Source organism: Numida meleagris, chromosome 17, assembly GCF_002078875.1.
Source record: "Numida meleagris isolate 19003 breed g44 Domestic line chromosome 17, NumMel1.0, whole genome shotgun sequence".
In the NCBI taxonomy this organism is placed as follows: Eukaryota; Metazoa; Chordata; class Aves; order Galliformes; family Numididae; genus Numida; species Numida meleagris.
The window spans coordinates 6790351-6813209 of record NC_034425.1 but is presented as its reverse complement, the minus strand read 5'-3'; the positions used below and the strand labels follow the sequence as shown (position 1 = coordinate 6813209).

The 22859-nt window shown below is 41.9% G+C and overlaps 1 protein-coding gene across 1 annotated transcript in view; it reads left to right on the top strand.

The window, feature by feature from the left end:
• The window catches only part of GNA13 (G protein subunit alpha 13), a 28059-nt gene extending 6295 nt beyond the window's left edge, over positions 1–21764 (top strand). The window contains exons 3-4 of the mRNA XM_021414612.1: positions 12229–12279; positions 16820–21764. Of these exons, the coding sequence (XP_021270287.1) occupies positions 12229–12279; positions 16820–17392 (624 nt within the window). The 3' untranslated portion in view covers positions 17393–21764. The remainder of the gene's footprint in view (positions 1–12228; positions 12280–16819) is intronic.

Here is a 22859-nt window from a genome sequence, read left to right as displayed (position 1 = left end):
TTCAGAGTGAAGTTCTTTTTGCTGCAGCTTCTCTGTAGTATTTTTTGTCTGGCAGAGTAGCGTTTTTGGAGAGTGTTGTTCAGCTTACTGGAAGATTGTATTTCATTTTATTCTTCTGGAGCTTTTCTAGCTCCTGCCTCTGAATATTGATGGGGCTCTTGTGTGTAAGAGAACATTAAATGAGCTCTTATGGAAAGAATCAGTCCTCAGATGGCCTCTGCAAAGTACTAGCAAAATTTACTGTTCTTTCAGCTCCGAAGGCAACGTATCTTTGAAATATGCTGAATTACAGAGTAGTGATCCCGAGAAGGCCAATGCTTTGAAGGTAGACTGAGCTGCTTGACGTAGCAGATGCATCCACGCATGAGAAAGAGGAAGTCATGTCTTAGAGGCAGCTGTGAAGTCAGTGCTTCAGCATCTCAGAAGTTGCCAGAGTAGAACGTGGAAAAACACAGGATATCTTGCCCACGCCTCATCAGAAGTGTCTTCTACATCGTACTTGTGATTCTGAATTTCAGAAGGCTTTCAACAGCTTGTACCCTCTGGAATGTGTCAGTATTCCTCTCACCGTTTATCCTCTACATCCTCCCCAAACTGGAGGGCAAGCTTCAGTGCACAGACTGTCAAAAAGTTTTGTTGACTCATGAAAGAATCTTCTTCGTGATCCAATCACACGGTGTTTCTGTAAATGTGCATTGACTTCATTCAGTTAGTGTGTTTAAACAGAATGTTGTGATTGCGCTGCACGTTGCTTGAACTTTTTGCATAAAAAAATAACAAGCTGCTGCTGCCTTGTCAACGCTGAAATATGATTTTTTTCCCCTTTTTCCCTGATCAATAGGTCTGCTAAACATCACATGACAAGATGGCATGTGTACAGTGAGCATGACTCCTTAAAACCCTTGGAAAGGTTAGAGCTACTTGCCATCTTCTGTCCTTACTTTGTATTAAAAGGATTTATCAAAGCTTGTTGCTAACACGAATTTCCACAAAACTCATTTCTACAAAACGAATCGTTCAAATCCTCAGAGAAGACTGGGAGTCTCCGTTGTTCTGCTGTTTTTCCTGCTCCAGTGACAAGATTATGTTGATTTATATTAATAAGGTTTTGTATAGAGATTAACGCTAGAGCCAAACAGTAACGAGGCTTATTTTTTTTTTGTCTAGAAAGCCTTCCAACATGTCTACGAGCGCTTTGGGTAATGGGGATTGATCATAATATTGTAATGGAGCTGAATTACCTTCAAATGAACTTTTAATCCTAATTTTACACAAAATGCCGACTTACATCGTTTTCCACATTCAGATTAGGATTTCTCTTTCAACCTCTGTGAGTTCCTGTGCCTCGAATGGCCGCTTCTGGGACTGCCTCCTTTCCTTTCTGCCATTCTTCTTTTTCTGCCTGCTACAGCTACTGCTGTTGAGCAGAAAGGTATTGAAATATCTGGAGAGCAGCAGCCTTGTATTGCCAGCTAGCTTTGTAGTGTAAGCTGGCCTGGTTTTACAGCTGGACATCTTTGTCGTGTTTTTTTTGTGAACACCTAGGACGTAGATTTGCTGTTACTCGCAACAGTTTGATTTTTTTTTTTCCAAGTTTAGAAGTAACCTTGGTATGGGCTTTGTCTCCACTGGCGAAGTTGAGTGGATAACGTGGTTGTTACGCTGCATACTGCTGATGTGTTTGGTGCAGCTAGTGGCTGTATAAGCAGCTCTTTTCAACTACTCCAAATGAAAGTGTATGTATATGCTTGTAAATTATTATTATTTTAATGTACAGATGTGACTGGATTGAGATCTTTTCAGTGGAGGCTGTCTTGGTGTGGATGTGTTATGTCAGAACACATCAGATGGGAGCTTGCTGAGCTGACTTCCACCCAGGAGAATGCTAGCAGCTTTCTAGAGGCTGGTGTGCTACATTTGGCTTGTACCAGCATATCTTTTCTGTGCGGTTTCAGTGCACAGGTGGAACTCTTATTTAAAACTCAATCCAGATTCTGTTCATGGAGAACTGCTCTTAAAATACTGACTTCCACAATAGTTTGAGGGCGCAGAGCCACATTCTTATGCAAATTCATTCTTGAACAGTCAATGCGGTGTTGTTGATGGTGTGCCTTAGCTTTCTAATCGTTTTGTTGCAGAAGACTAGAAGGTGACATTGGACTTCCTGCAAAAGTCTGAATTTCTATAAATGAGCCTTGATTAGAATCAACAGTAAAGGTAAAAGAAAAGTGCTGCTCTGAATGTACTGTACATGTCAGCAACCTCTACAGAGTTCAGAGGAAGAGATTTTTCTCAGCCTTTCGTATGATGTAAGTGAGTGAACCTTTTCTCAGCAGATTCTTTTAAGTCTGTGCAGAAGTGTTAGATGAGCTTTTACTGCTTCTGCTCCCTCCAGTCTAATGTGAGACCTTGGTACAACCATGGGCTAAGAGCCGATTTCCTGACTGGCTCCTAACCTGCATGTCAGCACCTGGAGCGCTGTTACTTCACACAGTTTTGATGTGGCAGCAGTTGGGACTTTTTCTCTGTCCATTTGGAAATTACTTAGTATAAAGCTGATCTGCACTGCGAGATCCCAGTATTCGCAGCAGTCAGCAAATCTCCATGCTGGCAAAACACGTGGTGTGAAAGCAGCAGTGATGTTCCATTTATATACATTAAATTAGTTTTACACCTGAGGCAAGGAATATAGAGTGATCTTTTTTCATATGCCAACGTGGGATCCTTTAGGATTAAGGTGCAGTGCCAGGGGCAGCACTGATTCATGCTGCTGTTCCCTAATTTGAGTTTAGTGCAGCAAGATTTCAGCCTTGGAGGCTGGTTCAAGTCTGCTGTTGCTGAGCACACATTGTATATACTCTGGTTGTATTGGGATGTCTGCATAGGCTGTCTTTATCGGCCTGGACTTCACTTTGAGATGTGTGCTGCTTAAATGTACCCTGCTCATGCTGTACCTCTTATGCAGAAGCAGCAAAATGGTAGGAAGCTTTAACTTGTGGTAGCTGAGGAAGTTGCTTAAGAAAATGTGAGAAAGCAAAAGTGCAGCTGACCTTAATACATAAGAAAACCCGTAGAGTAACTATACTGGCTACTGTGGTAGAGAAATGGCTTTAAGCAGCTTGCCGGGGGGCTCAGCAGCCAGCTGGGAGCTCTTCTCTCTGCAGGAGCCATGGTGCTTGGTCACCCCACGGTGACTGAATGGAGAGGACAAGGATGTTGCAGGCAAGGGAATGCAGCGTGCGGATACCTTCTGTAATCCAGAGCATCTCTGCAAAAGCATGTGCAACACTTGCAGAGTTCTTTTAGTAGGTTATTTTCCAGTGTGAAGTTCTACAAGTGATGTGAAATGTTTGGATATTGCTGCTGTTAAGGGAGGATCTGGGACTCGACTATTTTGAGTGCTTTAGACACAGCTTTTGCTACATCTTAAAGAAATTAACATTCATCTAATAGCACTTGTAGATCTTTCTAAAAGGTAGTAAATTTATCACTAAATCTCATCTGATATCTTCTTACAAGCTCTGATATACTAGTATGGTACTAATGCTTAGTTCTGCTGGTTTAGCCCTGTTTGCAAACAGAAATATCAGAACTTAATTGAAACGGGTTCTGCTAATGGAGGCAGAGGAAGAACTAAAAAGCATTTGGTCGCCTGGATTTCTCACGAGGCTGAAATAGAAACCAAATGTGTGCTATAAAACTGAATCCTAGGGATACCTCAGTGCATGCATCAGTATCTAGCTTAGGGTTCTGCTTTTAAAATGTTATGATTTGGTTTACTGAATATGCAATAACGGGATTTTCAAGCATCTTAAAGTTCAACGTGACCAGTTTTAGTGCTGATGTGTTCCCACATGCCAAATACTTCTCATTTTTTTTGGAGCCTTTGCCAGTCTTGTACGACTTGGAAGCGAGCAAAGCTCTAAATGATGGATGGCGGATTTGCAGACTCACTGCTGCTTCAGCATTAGATCAAATGCAGTTTGAGTTGCAAACACATGAAGTCATGGAGCCAGTGGGTCAGCGCACTGAAAGGAACAAATGTTTACAGTCTGGTTCCAGTCTGTTTTGTGTGCAAAACATCTGAAGTTTACTTAGATGCTTCCCGGAGTGTAAATAGGAATTGGGAGGTGGCTGTTCCGTCTCCATCAGTGCCTGTTTTCAAATGGCTTCTTGCTAGGTCTCTGTGTGTTTTGACTTGAAAGATCCATTTCATCAATGACATTTTGAAGACTTTTTGCAAAGAGTTGAGTGTCTTCCTTAAAGGAAACTTTCTGGAAGGCAAGTGTGGATTGTAAATACTGAGGGAGTGAGTGAAGATGGTCTTTGAAGAAGTGTACCCAATCTTGTGAACAGTATATCCTAAATTGCATTCAAGGATTGATTTCTGTTCAGGTTCTGGCAAACATGAGCACATTTGTTCAATGTACTGGTTTTGCAGATGTTGTCCTATGTGTTGTTTATGGTGTTTGCTAACCTGGCTCTGACCTCTGTTTGCATCATTTAGAGTGGTCCTAGGGATGCATGGCATGCCAGTGTAAGTGCTACGTTTTGCTTGGGCTTTTAGCAGTGGGAAAGCTTTTCAGCAGACTCTTGGGTTTTGCTCTTGAGTTGTACAAACAGAATATCACTTCGTACAACTCCAAATTATTCCATTTCTTAAAATTCTCAGCTGCTAATGGAGTATGGCACATCTTGCTTTCCAAGTAGGCTTTCAGAATTGCTTGGAAATGTCATAACTCAGGGACATGCGTGGAAGAAACTGTAGTTTTACAGGCCTTAATGGAAAGCTATCTCTGTTCTAGCCTAAAAGCTGTAGTGTATTTTCATATCTCCTAAGCAAATTTTATTAGGAAGCGGGCAATTAAATCACTCCTTCGGGAGATAGGAAGGATACCTAGCTAACAAAATAGGAGGTTTAAGTCAATGAAGCACTTTGCAGGATGATTCAAAACCATATTCAGTGCAGGAAGAAAACAGATGTTAGAGCCTTATTAGGAATACTCCGTTCTAGGCTGGAGTGCTGGTGGCCTGCCATAGCCGGCCCTTCCTGCTGCTGGGGCATGGCAGCCTGTGCAGGTGTCCTCAGGATCCAGCAGCCCACAGGTGCTGCCCGCTCGCTGCGGTGCACGTGCTCGGGTTGACGTGCTCTGTCTGCCTCCATTTCTTAACCACATTTTGAGAATTATTGTTTAATCGGATTACTTGGTAAATAGGGAGTAATAGATTAAAGGGATATAATTGGGTTAAAAACCCTGCTTAAACTCCTTCACCTTTTGCTGTTAGTGCTGTTGTACAAGGTAAAAACGTCAGGCGTGGAGTGAACTCAGCGGGACTCCTCCCTTTCTTGGTTCATTTTTAGCTTCGTGCTACTGAGCGCCCTCCACCAAATTGCATCCAGCTGTTCCAAATCCAAATTCGGCTCTACTACCCAAAGGTTTTACAAAAGATTCCTTTTCATGAATCAAGACCCAAGCCTTTCTTTTCTGAGGACAGATCCTCAGTCGTGTGGCTGAACGCGGTTTCGCTTGCACGCTGCGTGATGCGTTTCTGCTGGCTCTGAAGAAAAGTCAAATACAACGTGAGCTGCACACAGGAAGTGCTGAAAAGAGGAAATAGGATAGTGCCGTGCAGAGGTAGGACGAGCTGTGACGCATTTGTGACGTGTGTTGGTGGAGGATTGTTTTGTACCCCCCGTAAAAGCAGATGTAGTCTGTATCTGAGACTCTGCTCTTTTGCAAAAACCTGTGGTTAATACCAGTGTGCTTAAAAATTTATCTTAAACAGGCAGAACAGACTGAAGCTGACTGTTCAAATGGTTGTGCTGGAGAGAAAGAAACTAGGAGATCCTTAAAGGTCTAATAATGACATAAGGTATCTGTGCTTCAGCCCTCCTGAGGCTGTTTTTCTAACACAGCCCTGCTTTAAAGCAGTTTGCCATCCCTTCTTAGGGATGAATGTGTTTAACGTGGATCAGATGTTGGATCTGTTTGTACCACAGGGCTGTGATTATGCTTCTGTGGGCATAAATGGGGCGGTTTGTCTTGGTGAGACCGCCAGTTTGTGCTGGTTTTAACGTAACGCTGTTCAGAATGAACACTTAAAGAAAGGGGATGTATTTCTGCTGGGGAGCTGTTTGCTCTGTTAGCTTAGACTTTCAGTTTAGTAAGTAAATGGACGGTTGCTTACACTGACAGTTTTCTCCAAGTACTTTATTAAAAAGGAATTATTGTATATTCTTACTGCAAACTCCTGAAACACTGCTAATAAAGTTTCTCTTTAAGCAAAAAGCAATATACCAAGTGTAAGAACAGACGAGTGGCAGTTGGGAAATAAACAGTTTTCCCCAGCCATAGGAGACACCAAGCAAATGACAGAAATGTTCCTGTAAAGTAGGGAAGGTGTCTGTGTTTCTTCTAATCAGAACAGTCAAGTTACATGTATGAACGTGTAGAACGTGTTTCATCCTTTTCTCTTGACCAAGGTGTGATTGAAAGAGGAACCCCCATTAAAAAGCACTGGGATGAGTGAACAATGAGAGAAATTCATTTGTAGAAATGTCCAAGCTGAGAATGGCCAGGGAGTATTTCTCACTCTGAGGCTAGTGAGAGAAACGGAACAGGTTTAATGTCTGGACATAAGACTTGGCTCAGCTTTAACTGCTCTAACTATCAAAATAATTTGAGATTGGCGATGGATAGCTTAATTAGGGTTAGCTGTGTTTATGGCATAAATGTGTCATCTTGATCATCTGACTCTTTATTGCAGTGTTTTGAGCCTCGGGGATGGGGTGAGGGGTGAGCTGCAGTGCTGCTACCTGCCTGTCTCACTAGGAAGCGTCACTGGCTTGACTCAGACATCTCTGAGGATTGCTCCTGTGCTTACTGCTGAAATTTCAGAAGACTTCTGGTGAAACATCAAGAGCAGCACCACTGATCTGTAGTCAGAACTCCTTTGAATCAGCTGGGGCAGAGGGAGCTCAAGAAAATAAAGGTTAGGGATTCTTTTTGTTGGGCTATCTGTAAAAATCCTCAGATACGATTTTATCTGGATTAAGCCTCTAATGGCAGTAGCTGCAAGTACTTGAGTGTATGGGTGTGGTAGGATGCAGAATTTTGTTTAACAAATGGTTCCTCCTGCATCTTTTCCTTCTTCAAGCTGCATTTCCCTTGTTATAGGCAGTTTGCTCTGTATGTCAGCTTAGGCATACACATAGCAACCCAAAACCATTGTAGTTACCTGTTCTTCCTGTAAACTAGGCTTTAAAAAACATGCTTTTTTGGGTTTGTTTGTTTCTTTTTAATAGATGTGGAAATTTTGGTTTCTCTTTTCCCAGAAATTCAAGGAAGGTCAGGAGGAGAAACTGATTGGTGTTTGCTATCATCCTACTCTAGTTACCAAGCTGCATCTCCTGTTCTCATTAAATACCTGATTTACTCTTCCAGGTCCTTAGGTCTTGTCAACTCAGTATGTTCCGCTGAACTTTCATCTTTATTTGATGCTTTTTCTCTCCCTTTTTTAATTTATAGCTTTTGAAAAAAAAAAAAAAGTAATGTCTGTGTTCCCCTAGAACTTCATTCAGCTATCTTAAGGTATCAATAAGTCACATTTGATTGCTGATATTGTTTTCATGGAAACCAAGTAAGTTGGTGCCACTTCCTGGGTTTAAAAGAGGTGTTCATCTGCCGTGTATTTCATGTAGGTTTTTTTCCCCACAAAATATTTGTGGTTGCTGTGTTGTAGGTACTCACTGGTGATGTGTTAGACAGTCTGTCTGTGTACCATGTTTTAGTATGAAGGATTCTTAATCTCCTGGTCTTCTGAATTAAAACAGCAGTTAAAATGAACTGGTGCCCAACAGGCAAATCACCACTGCAGAAAGAGTGCATCGCACAGAACTCGAGGTCCTTCATGGTACAGGCATAGGCAGGACTAGTTAAAATAAATGCGGTTTTGTGAGGGAAATTGTTGTCTTAATGTCGGGTACCTCGATAAGAATATGATTTAGTTGTGTTTTGTGAATTACTCCTGAGTTCACAGTAGAATGACTTGGCTTGACTTCAGCGTAGGGATCCCAGGGCTCCGGGAGGCACACAAGCTGTTCTGAATCAAACCTTTCTGAAAATGGAATACTTGACAATTATGAGTAAAGTTATTTAACAGTCAACTTCCTGTGGTTTACATGCTTTTCTGAATCAGGAGGAGGCTGAAGGGCTGCAGCTGAAATGCATACGCTTTGTTTGAAGTAAAAAGGGCGTCTTGTACCAGCAGTCACAGCCATCGCTTAAAACCTGCGATTCTAAAATGCTTCTTTTTTTTTTAGTCCCGTATTAAAGGTGCAAAAGCACAGTCACCTAACGCTGGGAGGTCTTTGAAGCTGAGCTAGGCCGTTCATTTTTGCTGCACTGACTGCAGTGCTTGTTGGTTCACGCTGCTGCTTGACAACGTGTGTACAAGCAATGTGCTGAGGCCTGTGTCTGACTTCTCCTCTTATGCTGGCGTCGTTGGGGCTGTGCTGCAAGCTGAGCAGAAGGAAGCAATGGCCAGGTGAGGCCGTTGGTGGTACCCCAATGCCCCAACACCTGTGACTTCTGCACAGTAAAAATATGCTGTATTATGTAATGAGGTTTTTTTGTGAACGTGGTCGTGTTACCTGAGAGCAATTGATCCTTACCTCACGTTTATGTAGTGGGTTTCAAACCCAGTATGTGTGGTATCTTTCTTCTTTTTCCTCCTCTCCTGACTCTGACAGAAGCATTGCGATGTCCTCTTCTTAACCATTAAGATAGTATCAAAGATGCATGATTCCTGGCTTTGTGACTTGTTCAGGCATCTCTATGTAGCGTGAGGCATCCAGTGTAAGCTCCCTGCATCACCGTGCTTTAACTAGACCTTAAGTTGGACTTCCCGTGGTACATGCTCGCAGAATGCGGGTTTGAAGACAACAGGAATGCAATGGAAAAGTTGCCTTTTTTTTTTAACAGAGGGAGATCCTGCAGTTTCCCAAGCTGCTGTCGGTTTGCTCGTTGGTGGCTCTTCTGTTTCCCAGCTGGGAATGTTAGAGCAGTTGAGCGGCTGCAGCAGCCACGTGGCAGAGGTAGGGCGCAGCTGCTGGGGCGGCACGGGGAAACCCAGCTTCTTTTTTTCTAGTCATCTCAGGTAAACCAGATAGTTTACAGTTTGTCTAAGGGGAAGTTTTAGAACGTGACAGATGTTTGTTGAGTCCAACCGTTTAAATATAGTCACCGCCATCAGTTCACAGTGCGAGATCTAGTTCTGTATCTAGTATCAGGAAATAGCCTGATGTGAAAGCTGTCTTTGGACCTGCTGTCAGACAAGATTGCAGACAGATCATCTTCTTACTCAGCTTTAGCGGTTACTGGGATTAAGTCTTTCCTGGGGGTTGTGTTTTGTTTTTTTCCTTTCTGTGGATTGCTCTCCATTATTGCATAAAATACAGAGATTGACACCTTCGCAAAGCATCAGAAGTCTTTCTTGGGTGCTTTGTGATGCTGCCTTTTTAAGCTTATTTAAAGTGTGTTAAACTCTTCAGTTCTGCAGTATTGCACTCTGATAACAATCTGTTAATCGTGATAGTTCGCTGTGTTCAAGAGTATCTGAAATTAGTGGTGCTTTTCCTGCTAATAGGAGAATGCTGAGGTCAGAGTGTGGTAGTTTGAGGTGGTTTTCTGCCTTGTGGCTGTAGGGGTATCTGGAATATGAAGGAAAAACAGGCTGTATTTGAAGCTATTGGAAGTTCTTTATGAAATCCAAATACGTAAAAGCCAATGAGTGAACGGCTTAAAGATGCTCCAGGTTTGAGTCCCGCTGGCAGGCACTTGCTCAGTGTGCTGTCTTATTGGTTGTCAGAAAAGATTTTCATGAGGAAAGAGCCCAGGGACTGATCCGAAGGCCTTGAGGAGGGAAGCTCGGTGCACCTCTGCTTTTTTAATTTCACTGTTCTTACACCTGATGACTTTCATCGTTTAATCTCTTGAATTTCAGAATGGCCACCTTGATATTTCTCTGCCACTGACTTTGATGCGTGGCAGCCTAGAAACCTAAGTGGCTTTCTCCATGTTACTTGGCTGTTGCTGGACGTGTGGCTGTAGAGCATTACGGCTGCTGCAGGACGATGCATTTTGCATTCGTGTTTTCCGGAAATCCCCTCCTTGGGAAGCTGCCTCTGGTGCTGTTTGCTGACCTCTGAGGGCTGTGGCTGCTTTGTGTGCGTGAGCTGCCGGCTCTGTTTGAGCAGCAGTAAGCCCCAGGATTTGAAGGAGAGGCAGTAACTCATGCATTCCAGAACTGTGGAGTTAATGCTTCAGGGAACAAGCATTGCCATAAGTAGTATATAAAAGAGCTGATATTAAAATACATATATGCACACGCATACCTACAGCTCCTGGGGCCCAGGTATTCTGGAATAAATATCTTAATGAATCTGAAATCTGGCCAGTTTTTTTACATAACCCTGTGGGGGAGGAAGGTTCTCAGCTCCTGCTAGAACCTAAACACAAAATTGAGTCTGACTTTATTTTGCCAGAACGTTTGACTAAAGGCAGTGGGTTTAGCATTTGGAAGGCTGAGTTGTGTTCCTGTTACTCCTGTTTGGGAAGCTCGAAGCAGAGGTACTCCTGGTAGGTTTGTGTACCACAGTTGTGTTTTTATTGCCTGTGAAATAAGCATGCTGTTCCACCTACGCTTTCCTTACAGGGCCGTGTTTAGAACAGATTTCTGAAATGCTGAAAAATATAATAAAATACTTAGTGAAGTCACTGCAAGCAGTTCGTGCTGTGCATCAGCAGGCTTTAAAATGGTGTTACCACTGCACTTTGTCCCCGCAGAGAGGACAGGTAAAGTGGTAGGTCCGTGCTGGACTCTGTTCCTGTAGGTGTGTCAAGCACGAAGCATGTTTCAACTGAAGTCTCACTCTTGCCTAATTAAAAGTTGACATTCAGATTGCCCAATTAAAGGTGCAGCATTACTCCTGTTAAGTGGCTTATAGGACCTGCAGACCTTGCAAAGGTGCCTGGCTCATGTGTCTGCTGCAACCCGTTTTGCACTGTTTCTTTACCCTGGCATGGTGCTGCTGCTTTGAGGACACAGGTTAACACTGAGATTTGATATAATTCCTAGAGAAATCTGTTGAGCTCCATTCAAGTGAGAAGTCATTACTACTGTGGTGTAACTGCTGTCCTAATTCACGTGTCTGGCTTGGATGAAGCCATTCCAGTCTTGGCTACATCATGGTTTTCTCATCCAGAGAATTCAGTCAGAACTCCTGCTCTTTCATCCACAGAGTGGGAACGCAGATGCTTTTCTCTGTGTATTTATAACAAAGTAAGTTATGTTACAGCTTGGTAATGAAGAGCTGTCAGAAGGAAGCGTGTTCTGTTTTTGTTGTGATGCTGAGAGTCCTAAGATACTAATTTCCTTTTCAATAAGCTCAGTTGGTACATTACCTATTGCAAATAATTGTGGGTCCAGCAGCATCCTTGTGAGAGTTCTTCCTTGATCCTAGTGCCCTTACAGAGTCTGGGAGTGCTGACCATAGTCAGTTACAAAGAGAATCTTCAGTTTTGTGTTATTGAGGTGATTAAGAACTGTTGTTACTGTAATAGTGACAGCTTGAATTGGAAGGCTGCCCACGTAGTAGATGCAGTATCACACATCATTGCAGCACGGAGCTCAGTTTGTTCATCCCCGAGTAAGGAGTTCTTCTCCAACTTGATCTTTGGCAGGAAAGTCTAGTCAAATTCTTCCTCTGTTTCCCCTCCTCTGCTCATCATTTGTTGTGCTCGGGGGAGTACATATGAGTGGGATCCTAGGGCAGTAAAGTTAATTTATAACTTGCCTCCAGTGCATCTGAATGCATGTGCCCAGAGCCTTCAAAGGGCTGGGAGAATTGAATGCATCTTTTCATAGTGAAGGCGTGGTTGCTTCCTTGCTTGTTCCTGTGAACAGTGAATAACACTGTAGGATTTATCTAGCAATTCTAAAATTGGAAAGAATTTTACTATAAATGCGGCTGACTGTGCTTTTGAAGCTTAAATATCAACTGGCCTGAATAAAACATCAATTGTGTTCTTAGGATTGCTGCTTTAAGGGGAAAAAGGTAAAAATTAAAGCTTACAACAATTCAGTTTAGATTAACCGGATTTGAGAATATAAGCCATTGAGATCGAGTGGGCCACTTGCTAAATAACTGTTTGCTTTGGTTTCTAGGGGGAGTCTGTAAAATATTTCTTGGACAACTTGGATAAACTTGGAGAACAGGTAAGTTTTTTGTGGTTTTTTTTTCCTCTTCTCTTGGGAGTTTTAAGGATTCTTTGATCGCTGGATGTTAAGCCGATGAAATGTAGTTAGTGTCTATTAAAATAACCTCAGTTAACTTTGCTTACTTCATTGCCCCAGCAGTTCATCACTGGTGTGTCAAAAGCACAGGGCAACGTGAGAGCCAAGAGACTTGGGAAATAAAACTCTTCTGTGGAAATTGAGCAAGAAGCGAGTTACCAATGGCTGTCCACCCAGAAGGTTGTTAAAATAGCACATTAAGATGAATTGATATCCAAAAATGCCTTCAAAAGGTATATATGTATACACACTTAGGAATGCTGAGCTAAACCAATATATAGGTCAGAAGTACCTTTCTATAGCATCTATTTTAAGGTGGACAAATTTGGTACAGAATGAAATGTGTTTTCTCTGGGGAAAAAGCTGAAACTTCCGTAGAAGTCTTGTCGATATGATGCTGGTTTCTGTTTCAGTGATGAAGTTACATGCCAGAGCTCATTAGTCTTGTACTGCAGAAATAACACGTGAAAATTGCTTTTGAAATGGAGTGCTGGCTTCAGCTCGTGGGGAGGTCGTTTCTCCGTGGTCATTTCCAGCAGATGGGTAACAAATACTGGAGGAATCCGAGCCGCTTCAGATGAATGCTGTTACACCATGCTTCATTTCATTTTACTTTTTAACAGATTTGGGGAAAAAAAAAAAAAAGTGGAGCCAGACTTTCTCTACTGTGAATTCTTTTTTTCTAAATAGAGCACTTGTAATCATCTTGTGGAATATGCATGCTGCCAGGTGTCCTGCTTGCAGTCTAGCGTGCACTCTTGGAATTTCCATTGATCTTCAGTTACGGGAGAATACAAAACTGCTTTAATTCCCTTTAATGAACGACTCAACTTGTTGCTAGCAGTGGATTTCTCATAGTCTCTAAATCCAATGCCACTTTAACTTCAGAGGGCTTTTTTCCCCACATATTCATGCACACTTGTGTGTGAATGTTTGCAGTCTCTCATTCAAAGTTCCTTATGAGAGACCTTCCTCCATTCTTTGATTACAGCGTGAGACTAAAAGTCACTGGTCCAAAAAAAGAAAGGCAAAATAATTTGTGTACGTCTGTGTATATGTGTATGCATACACACTCAAATTGTGTTTCTGATGTTGCTGTGGGAGTGCTGAACTCCAGATGACAACATTTCCGGCTTAAAGCGAGACCAAATACTACTGAGATACAAAGGATTCTTCAAGATCTGCAGTCACAGAAAATATTAAATCTTGGTGGAAAAAAATGCTGGCTAAGTTGCGTTACTAAGAGTGAAAGATTTGATAGGTTCTTCTGGTTTGTTCTTATCTGTATGCAAGATTTATCTAATGATTGTTTCAACAAACTGTATTAATGTAAGTATTCTACTGCTTTTATCTGATCATCTGATACAGGGAAGCTGGCCTGCAACTGAATTGTGTATAAACAGATAGACCTCTGATTTGTGTGCCCCTTGCCAAAAGGGAGCTCTTTTGCCTGTTGCCAAAAAGGGAGCTGCTGATAACAGCATGTAGGGAAAAGAACTTGCTGTTCAGATTTAATCAGCTCAGCAAAATAAGAGAGGCTGGGATCGGCTGCATTCCTTGCAACTGCTTGTTACTTCTGCTGCCAGCACGGACTGTATGTGTTCAAAGAACCTCAGAGAGACAATGGTTTCCATGGTGTGATTGGCTCTTATTTGTACCTTGAATGCCAGTTGTAAGTAGGCAACCAGTGATGTGATAGGCAAAAGAGCTACCTGATAACTAAAAGAAGTTGTGCTGTTGAAGGAAGTAGACTGCAGTGAATTTGAGGAAGGTGACAATTCGAGAAGAAAGCGGGAGGTAGAAAAACGTTGATTTGGGTTTTAGGAATCATTGCCAGTGTGTATCCTTGGGAAGAGCCAGTGCTTACAGACAAATAGAGCTGCACAGGAGGAAAAGGGGAAAGAAGGGAAGGTAACAAAGAAATCAGTCCACACAGAAGAGTGGACAAAGTGAAGAAGAGTAGAGTGGGTGCAGGACAAGTACAGTGGATGCAGCATGGAATGGGATCAACAGTGAGGAAAGGGCTACTTTGGAATTGTAGTAGCAAGCCGCTAGTATCACAAAGATCTCCGTGTGAGGGAGAAAAGAACGAAATCATCCTTCAAAAAGAGCATTAAAACACTGGGAGATTTCTTTGGAGTTGCTGTATTTAGTCTCTTGTAAGCAAAGGATGTCTCTGTAGCAAGCACTTGCCTTGCAGTGCACTCATTTGAGGGCTGTTGGATAGCAGTAGCCAGCTACGTAGGATAGAATGTGGAAGGTCTTCTCCGTGTATGTAGAACTTGAAAGTCTTTTATCTGTGGTTGCAAGTGTGCAGGGAATTTGTCAGGAACTCTAGGATGAAGCCCTTTTCTTGAAAGCTTTACTGAATCAACAATCAGGGCCAGCTTCCAGAGTAGTTTGCTTTGCCCTCTTGTTTCCATATGGAAAGTATATGAGGCCTTTCCTATTACTTGATTTTATTCATTTATGTACTTTTAAGAATATCAGCCACTCCTGAGCTTTTCGAGGACTTCTGGTTTTGCTCTGAGAATGTGACTGAGTTCCTGAATAAGAAACCCTGTATGTGGCTGTTTGCAAGATGGGATACGTGTTGAGCTCTCTTGCCAAAAAGTTAACAGTCAGCATTACTCGAAATGCCTTCATGTGTACCCAGCGCCATTCGAGATTGCTCTGTGTTTCTGGTCGTCTTCCCTCTCTTAGCAGCATTTGGTAGAAAAAAATCCAAGATTAATGTAACTAATATAAACATCCCATTACTTCTTATATTCCCTTCTCTTTCATCAGAAGGGCCTGGAAGTACATGTCTGGTGCTCAGCTGGAAGGGAAAGAACGTGGTACTGTTATAGTTATTGAACTCTCCTGCAGACTGAGTTGGTGCAAGCTTGGGATTTGTATTAGTGGTACAGCAAAAAGTGCAGGGTGGGGATCTTGTGCTTCAGAGAGCTGCTTTGTGATTGCAAGATAAAAATCAGTGCCTTAGTCCTGGGCGGCTCAAATAAAGAGAGCAAGGAGTTCAAACAAAACAGCCTAGCTAGTTTCACTTTTGAGCTTACAAAGTAAAGCAAATTAAATTATTGGAGCATTGCGCTTCCCTTACAATTTTTGCTGTGGTTCAAACTTTTCTAGCTCTCTTTAAACTTGGAAATACCAGTATTTGAATTGCCATATATTTTCCCTCCTAACTCACTACTTATTAGTTGAATCAGGCTTTCTGGACTATGATCTTGGACGTCTTTATAAAAGCTTCCAGTTTGGTAACTGGCAGTGTCGAAGTAAGGTGTAGATCACTAAGAAGAGGCTAAAGTTCCAGTTCTGAAACCTAAATTATTCTTTCTGAAGTTAGGAGATATGCTGGAAAAATGTAAGGAAGAGTTTCAGTAAGAAGTGAACAAAAAAGCTGTGAACTTCAGCATCAGCCAGCTGTCTGCTTTAGGTGCAGTTTTTAAATAGGAGAAGACTTACGTGTAATTCTTGAAGTGAAGAAATATCCAAAACGATGAGTCTTGAATTTCATGCCATTGAAAGCTGACTAATAAGAATTCCTCTTTCCATAAGCCTCTGCATCTGCTGACAGTGATGGTGTAAGAAGTGCAGAAACTGTTACGCTGCCTGTGTAGTTCTGGGAAGAAAGGCAGCCTGGAGGACTGCAGGGACAGCTGGCTCAGGTGTTTCCTTAGGCTACGCTACTGCAAAAGCGCTGCTGTCATCAGCAACTTGTTTCTCCTTCTGTTCTACTAATTGCAATTGCGCAGGATGTTTGGACAAAACCGAGCTGTGGGAGCTCACAGGAGGGACACAGCTAATTAATAGAAGCGCTCCTTGTTCTTTTGGACAGATTCAGCTGGGTCCAAAATATGCGTGGTACAAACACAGCAAGTTGCTTAGGTTTGGCTTTTCTGGCATAATTAATTGATTGCTTTAAATTAGTAACTGAAGCAGCTCTTTTTTTTTTTTTTGCCTAGAGGCAGCTGTGCAGAATGCATGAGAACATGAGGCAAATTGGATGCCCATAGTTAGAATGGAATACTACCATGAGTACTGGTTTGAGAAACCAATTTTAGACCCCATTTGCTGCATTCCTGTGTCGATGTCAGATGTGTTTCCTAGCTTTGTGGGAAGATGATGGATGAAGCAGAAAGTAATCCAGAATGAGGGAAACTGGCATGAGGAACTGATGGTGCACCTTTCAGGGTTGTTTACGAATGCTTGTCATGTGGCAAATGGAAAGCTTCAGTTCTCTGCAGGGCAGTAGATGTTTTGCTTTAATGTTGGGTGTGTTTCCTGGTTTTGACTCCAGATCTTTGCAAAATGCTGCAGTGTCGGAATATAAATATACATACACGTGTATGTTTGTTCAAAACCTCATGCTGTTCCTCTGCAAGCTCTTTTCAATTGCAAGTCAGCTGTGATCATCATGCCTGTGACTTGTCCTAATCATCAAACTGCTTTATTTTTTTAGGATTATCTTCCCTCACAGCAAGATATACTGCTGGCACGAAGACCCACCAAAGGGATTCACGAGTACAACTTTGAAATAAAGAATGTTCCTTTCAAAATGGTTGATGTAGGTGGCCAAAGGTCAGAACGGAAACGTTGGTTTGAATGCTTCGACAGCGTCACATCAATACTCTTCCTTGTTTCCTCGAGTGAATTTGACCAAGTGCTTATGGAGGATCGGCAAACGAATCGCCTTACGGAGTCCCTGAACATTTTTGAAACAATAGTCAATAACCGGGTTTTCAGCAACGTCTCCATCATTCTCTTCTTAAATAAGACGGACTTGCTTGAGGAAAAAGTACAAAAAGTGAGCATCAAAGACTATTTTCCCGAATTTGAAGGGGATCCCCACTGCTTAACAGATGTCCAAAAATTCCTGGTGGATTGTTTTCGTACCAAACGCCGGGACCAGCAGCAGAAGCCCCTCTACCACCACTTCACCACTGCTATTAACACAGAAAACATCCGGCTAGTTTTCCGTGATGTCAAGGATACCATCCTTCACGACAACCTCAAGCAGCTTATGCTACAGTGATGTGCAAAAAGACATTTTTATTTGAGTAACTTTTGTGTGTTGTTTTTTTAACTAGAAGTTTACAGCAGGAGTAGAGAAATCCAGATCCTGTCAGACTTCTTGATACGTGGCTAAAAGCTGCTGCTGAACACAATATTGCCAATTTCTGCAGAATTTCAGGCTTAATCTCTTCCAGTGTAGCTTCAAGTTGACTCAAGTTGTAATTTTATAGCAGACCTATGTCTAAGTTACCTGTAAAGTGATTAAATTTGACGTTGTAAGAACATGTATATTATCCTAAAAAATTATTGTCTTCAGATTCCGAGTCCAAACTTCAGTGAAACTGTTGCAATTGTTGAGCTTTGGCAGTAATTTTAGGGGGGCAAACCTTTCACATCTAACTTCCTAATGAAGACTGTGATACTGTAGCTGACTTAAAATTTCTCAGGTCTATTGTTGGCTAGAAAACCCTTAAAACCCTTGCTGGAGTCACACATCTGAAGCTAGGATTCCTGGGTGTAATGTTCTTCCTATTAAGTATAAACCTTTGCATGGGTTTTGACTAGGATGTGCTTTAAAAATCCATGGATTGGGAACTTCAGACACCTGGCTGGAAGTATTAGTGCAGGCAGAAGTCCAGCAGCGAGGCTTAGTGAATGACACAGTACACTGTTTCACTCTATTGCATTGTAAGTACTCTATGTCTTGGAGCCATGGCAAACACAGAGCACTATGATACGGTCCTCTTGAAATTCTGATGTGGGAAGGGAGAGCAAGCTAAACTTGTTTATCTTATCTTCACAAACCAGATGTGACATGTAGGTACCTTACCTTTTCTTGAAGCGCTTTAATATATCACTGGTTTATGACTTCCTGCAGTGTGCCTCCTTGGGATCAGTAAGGATTTGGTGATGGAGAGAAGTGCTTGCAGACCTAAGTGCCTCCTTGTGTTCTGTCCTACAGTATTTTCAGTGGCCTTATGCGAATGTGTGTTCCCAGCAGAGGCCTTGTGTAGCTGACACCGTGAAGATGAATGTGTTTTCTGAAAAAAGAACATCACAGTAGAACGTGCTTCAGCTGATGAGGTTCTTTCCGAGACTTTCCAGTTGGGTCTAGCAATCCTAAGTGTACTTGAGCCAAACATGTTGCATAGCGTACCTTAGAGTGCTGCTTGTGACTAATAATATTTTACCAAAAGTTCCATTGTAGTTTTTTTTTAAAGGGGTAGGGGGCTGGTATTACTGTTGCCATGTGATTACAAAATGATAAGAAAAAAAAAAATGCTTCTTGCCTAGAAATCCTCATACACCATGCAGTGTGCTACTAAATAAAAGTAAGCTTGCCAACATGTGTTTTGAAAAAGTAGTGCCGCTCCAAGTCTTTCCCCGAGCTGTAGTTCCATTTAGTCTGCTCAGCTTGCCACTTTGCCCCGTGGAACCTGCAAATTCCTGTGGATCGTGATGCTGGCCAATGTTTTGTTAAAATGAATTTTTATCAGCGTACCACGTATGTGGCAAGAGGTGTGACATAATGTTCTCACTGCTTGGAGCACGTCCCTGCAGGTGCGATCATGTTGCTGGAACATAGGAAAATTGCCTGTCTTCTGAACTTAGCCTTTACTTACTGTGATTGTAAGTTGTACTAACATCTGTACCTCGTTCTCCTGTTCTTAGAAGGGGAATAGTGTATTTTTATTTAGTTAAGTGCTTTGAAAGACCTCTATTTTTGATATCATCCAATGAATAGACATAGATTAGTCTGCCTTTGCTGTGATGAGGCACTATTTCGGGAGGCATGAATTCTGAAAAGAGCTTGGGAGAAGCCACAGTGCATTATCAACAAAGTCAGTGCAATGCTGATGTCAAGAGGGTCAATACAATCATCAGAGGGGGATATTTAGATTTTGCCTCTGTAGTAGGCATGGATACGGTTACTTTTATGTCTTCAGTTCATGTGTTAGCAGCTCAAGGATGGTGAACTGGAGACCTCAGAGAAGGCTGGTGGAGGGTATTTGAAGGGTTGGACAACATGCTTCCAGTGTCAGTCCAAATGTTCTCCATTTTCCTCTTGGGAAGATGCCAGGTTGATTTGGTCAGGCTGTAAATACTGTGTGAGCAGACGACAAACCTCTGCCTCACAGCCTCAAAGTGCATAACAAAGTCCATTGTTTGCAAGCAGAAGTTGAACAAATCCACGCCCGTGTAGGGAGGGCAATTAACCATTGGAACAAACCGACAGGAGGAGGAGTAGACTTTTTTTTTCCATTGCTGACAGTTGTTTGAACAAGTTTATTTTGAAAAGAGGCTTGTGTCAGTGCTGATTAAAGTAATTAATTTGGAGGGAGTCTGTAGTAAGTGTTTTGTGGGACGTCAGACTGGGTGGTTACAGAGAAGGCTGAAGACTGGATATTGGATGATGAGGAATATTACCAGGAATTTGTCTAAAAAAAAAAATAATAATAATAAAGTGTTGATAATTTTCTGTGTCAAGGGACCTGTTAATTTACAAAAAAATCCTCACAACTGATGTCAGTCTAAGGATGTAGTCAGTTTCACCAAGGCACTAGACACTTGTGACATGAGCTCAAGTAGGAAAATACTCAGCAAGCTTCTCCATGAACCAGCACACACAAAACAAACCACCGCTGTGTTTAATCCTTTCAGAAGACTTTCCCTGTGAATGCTGGGGCTTGTAGGGCAGCGAGGTGCACCCCGCAGCGTTGGGGCTCTTCTGACAAAGTAGTAGTCCCTGGGAGATGAGCACTATATGAATCTCAGGCAAAAATGAATTATTTTAATGAAATGACTGAGTGAAATCACTTGCATTTCTCACTCCCACTTCTTTAAAGGGAGTGAGGCAACCAACCTTGATGTAACTGTTTACATGGTTCCTATGTTAACGTACTGGATAAACAAACTGAATCAACATTGGGCTTTTCCATCTTTAAACTTAATAGCTACCTGAAAAGGAGCACATCGCGTACTGTTGTATTGCTTTTTAGATTTTTATTCTAAATATAACTTCTGTACAGCATTATTTAATTTTGGTACAAGAGCTGAAGGACTGCTGGTGTGGAACAGGCTGGTTCTTACCCTGAAGCAATCACCGTTGGGTAGGAAGAGTCAGCTTGGTAGTCTGCATTCCAAGTCAAGGTGCAAGGTGGCAAAGCAGGGCTCCCAGAGCTCTCAGTTCTCCTTGGTGGAGTAAGCCCTGTTAAAAAGATGACTGATGGATGACCATAAGGAGATATACCACTGTCTTGTACAGGCTTACTGTACTTGGAAGTGAAACCCGTGTCTTAATGACTGTTCCCTGCTGCAGGATGTTCAACTGCATTGATCGACACCTTAAAACTGTGGCTGTTCATCAGGGCTTTAAAAATTTTACTTTTTTTGTGTGTTGTATGTGGGAGCGTAAGCCATCAGCTTATGTAAAATGTAAAGCTTTCTTTTGGGATACCCACTCATTTAAAAAGAAAATAATAATATAAAAAAAAAAAAAAGGTGGGTTCATTCATCTTGTCGGCTGTATATCAGAATTATTCCAGTGAATTGCTCAGATGAGGTGTTTCAAGCTTCGTGACACTTGGCTAATAATAGTATTTATGATCGGTTTCAGACAGCTTATCCGACTGCATCTGCTCGTGATGCTTAGGAGCAGCTCACTGCTTAACGGCTGAGAACTATGCATGTTTCCCATGTGCGTTGCCATCGAAGACTTCCCTAGTTATTTCTCTTCAAGGTCAGTTGCAGATTGTTCATTTTCCAACAGCTTCCCGTTTCAAAAGGATCCGAAGTTTCATGTCATACCGAGTCGCTCACAAGTTAACTTTACAGGTCTTGTCTATTTGATGGTACCATTAACATAGTTGTTTTTTTAATTACACAGCATTGCAATACAGTGCCATTTTGCAATTTCTTTGCATTGTACTTGAAGATAAGTTGAACTGCAGACTATTTAAATCCGCTTTCCTGCGCTTTCAGTAGCAGTGAGAGCTTACCTTAAGTGAAACCTTTATGTAAAAATATATTTTGTAACAATCTCATAGATCTTTAACAAAACCAAGATTTGTATTAGCTTTGTATAAATGTTTGTGGCTTACAGTTTTATATGTTTAACTTTTTATAAACTTTCCAGGGACTACTTTTTATTGTAAATTTTTTTTCTCCTTGCTTTAGTTAAAGATTGGCAATAAGTTATTTCTAAGGGAGGTCTTAGAGGACAAAACATCACTTCCTTTTTTATAAAATGGTTAAATCAATTTATAGTTTAAAACCTCTTCCATTCGCTTGTACATGGCTCTGTACATACTCTCCAGAAGCGTTGCCTTTCAGCTATTAATATTTGCCTTGTGTACAAAATTACTGACGATGAATAAACATATACAGCCTCACATCGGTATTATGAAATCATTTTTCAGATTCCTACTTAAATGATGTGTGGAGGCAGTCAGATGGCTTGTCTTTTGGGCGACTGGGGCCAGCTTCTGCCACAGCTTGCACTTCACATCAAATAGGTAACAGTGGAAGCCTCTGGGCTCAAGCAAGCTCTTTGCTTCAAGGGCTCGTCCAGATCCTTGTGTTGTTGCTGAGGTTGTGTTTGGCAACCAGTTTGGTACTTGATATGTCAAGTATTGATGATGCTTGTGTGTGTTGGTGTAAGCGGCAAGCTTCCGTATAAATTACGTATCTCAGTATTGCAGCTTTTCATTGTTTTTCAGCTGTTTTCTGAATAAGCCAGCTTCTGCCCCCTCCAGAAATGGGCCTCTGTGAAACAATGTTTTGCAGCAAAACACTGATTTCTTCTTATTGGGTTTTTTTTTAGGCCTGAGAGGCTTCAATTTCTCCATCAGAGCCCAGATGTGGCTGGCATGCTGTGGGTACTGAACCTCTGACATTGTTCAGTCCAAGTAGTAATGATTGATATGGGCAGTTCTTAGCATGAGTGTTTGCCTTAGTAATGTTAATATATAAGCTGTAAAAATCCTTGGGTCGATGTGAATCTGCTGTGGATTAATAGGAACCTGCATCCTCTCCCCAGCCCTCTGCATGGATTGTGAAGAGCAGAATTTTTTTTATGGAGACACCTCCCCTCTCTGGAATCAGGAGTGAGATAACCCCAAAAGTTGCTGTGCTTTGCAGTGCGGTTTTGCTTCTGGGTCTTGCCTGTTTCTAGAGCAGGTGGTTCTGGTTCTTCAGAAGCTTAGCACTTGACCACTTTTTTGCACTGAAACAATTGTATTGGAACAGCCTCAGTGATGTTTCCTCTCTGACTTGGAAAATCAGTCTTTGTAATGTTGAAAGCTTGTTTTCATATACGTCTTATTTTCTGAGATGTGGTCAGCTGCCTGCGGAATAGAACTAACAACATGCAGAGAACTCAGCAGTGTAGTGTTACCAGAGTAATTGCATCAAGGTTCACCTAGGCTTCTAGCTATGGCCTTGTTGAATAAAGCTGTCATTAGAAATAGCTTTTCCTTATTAGCTGG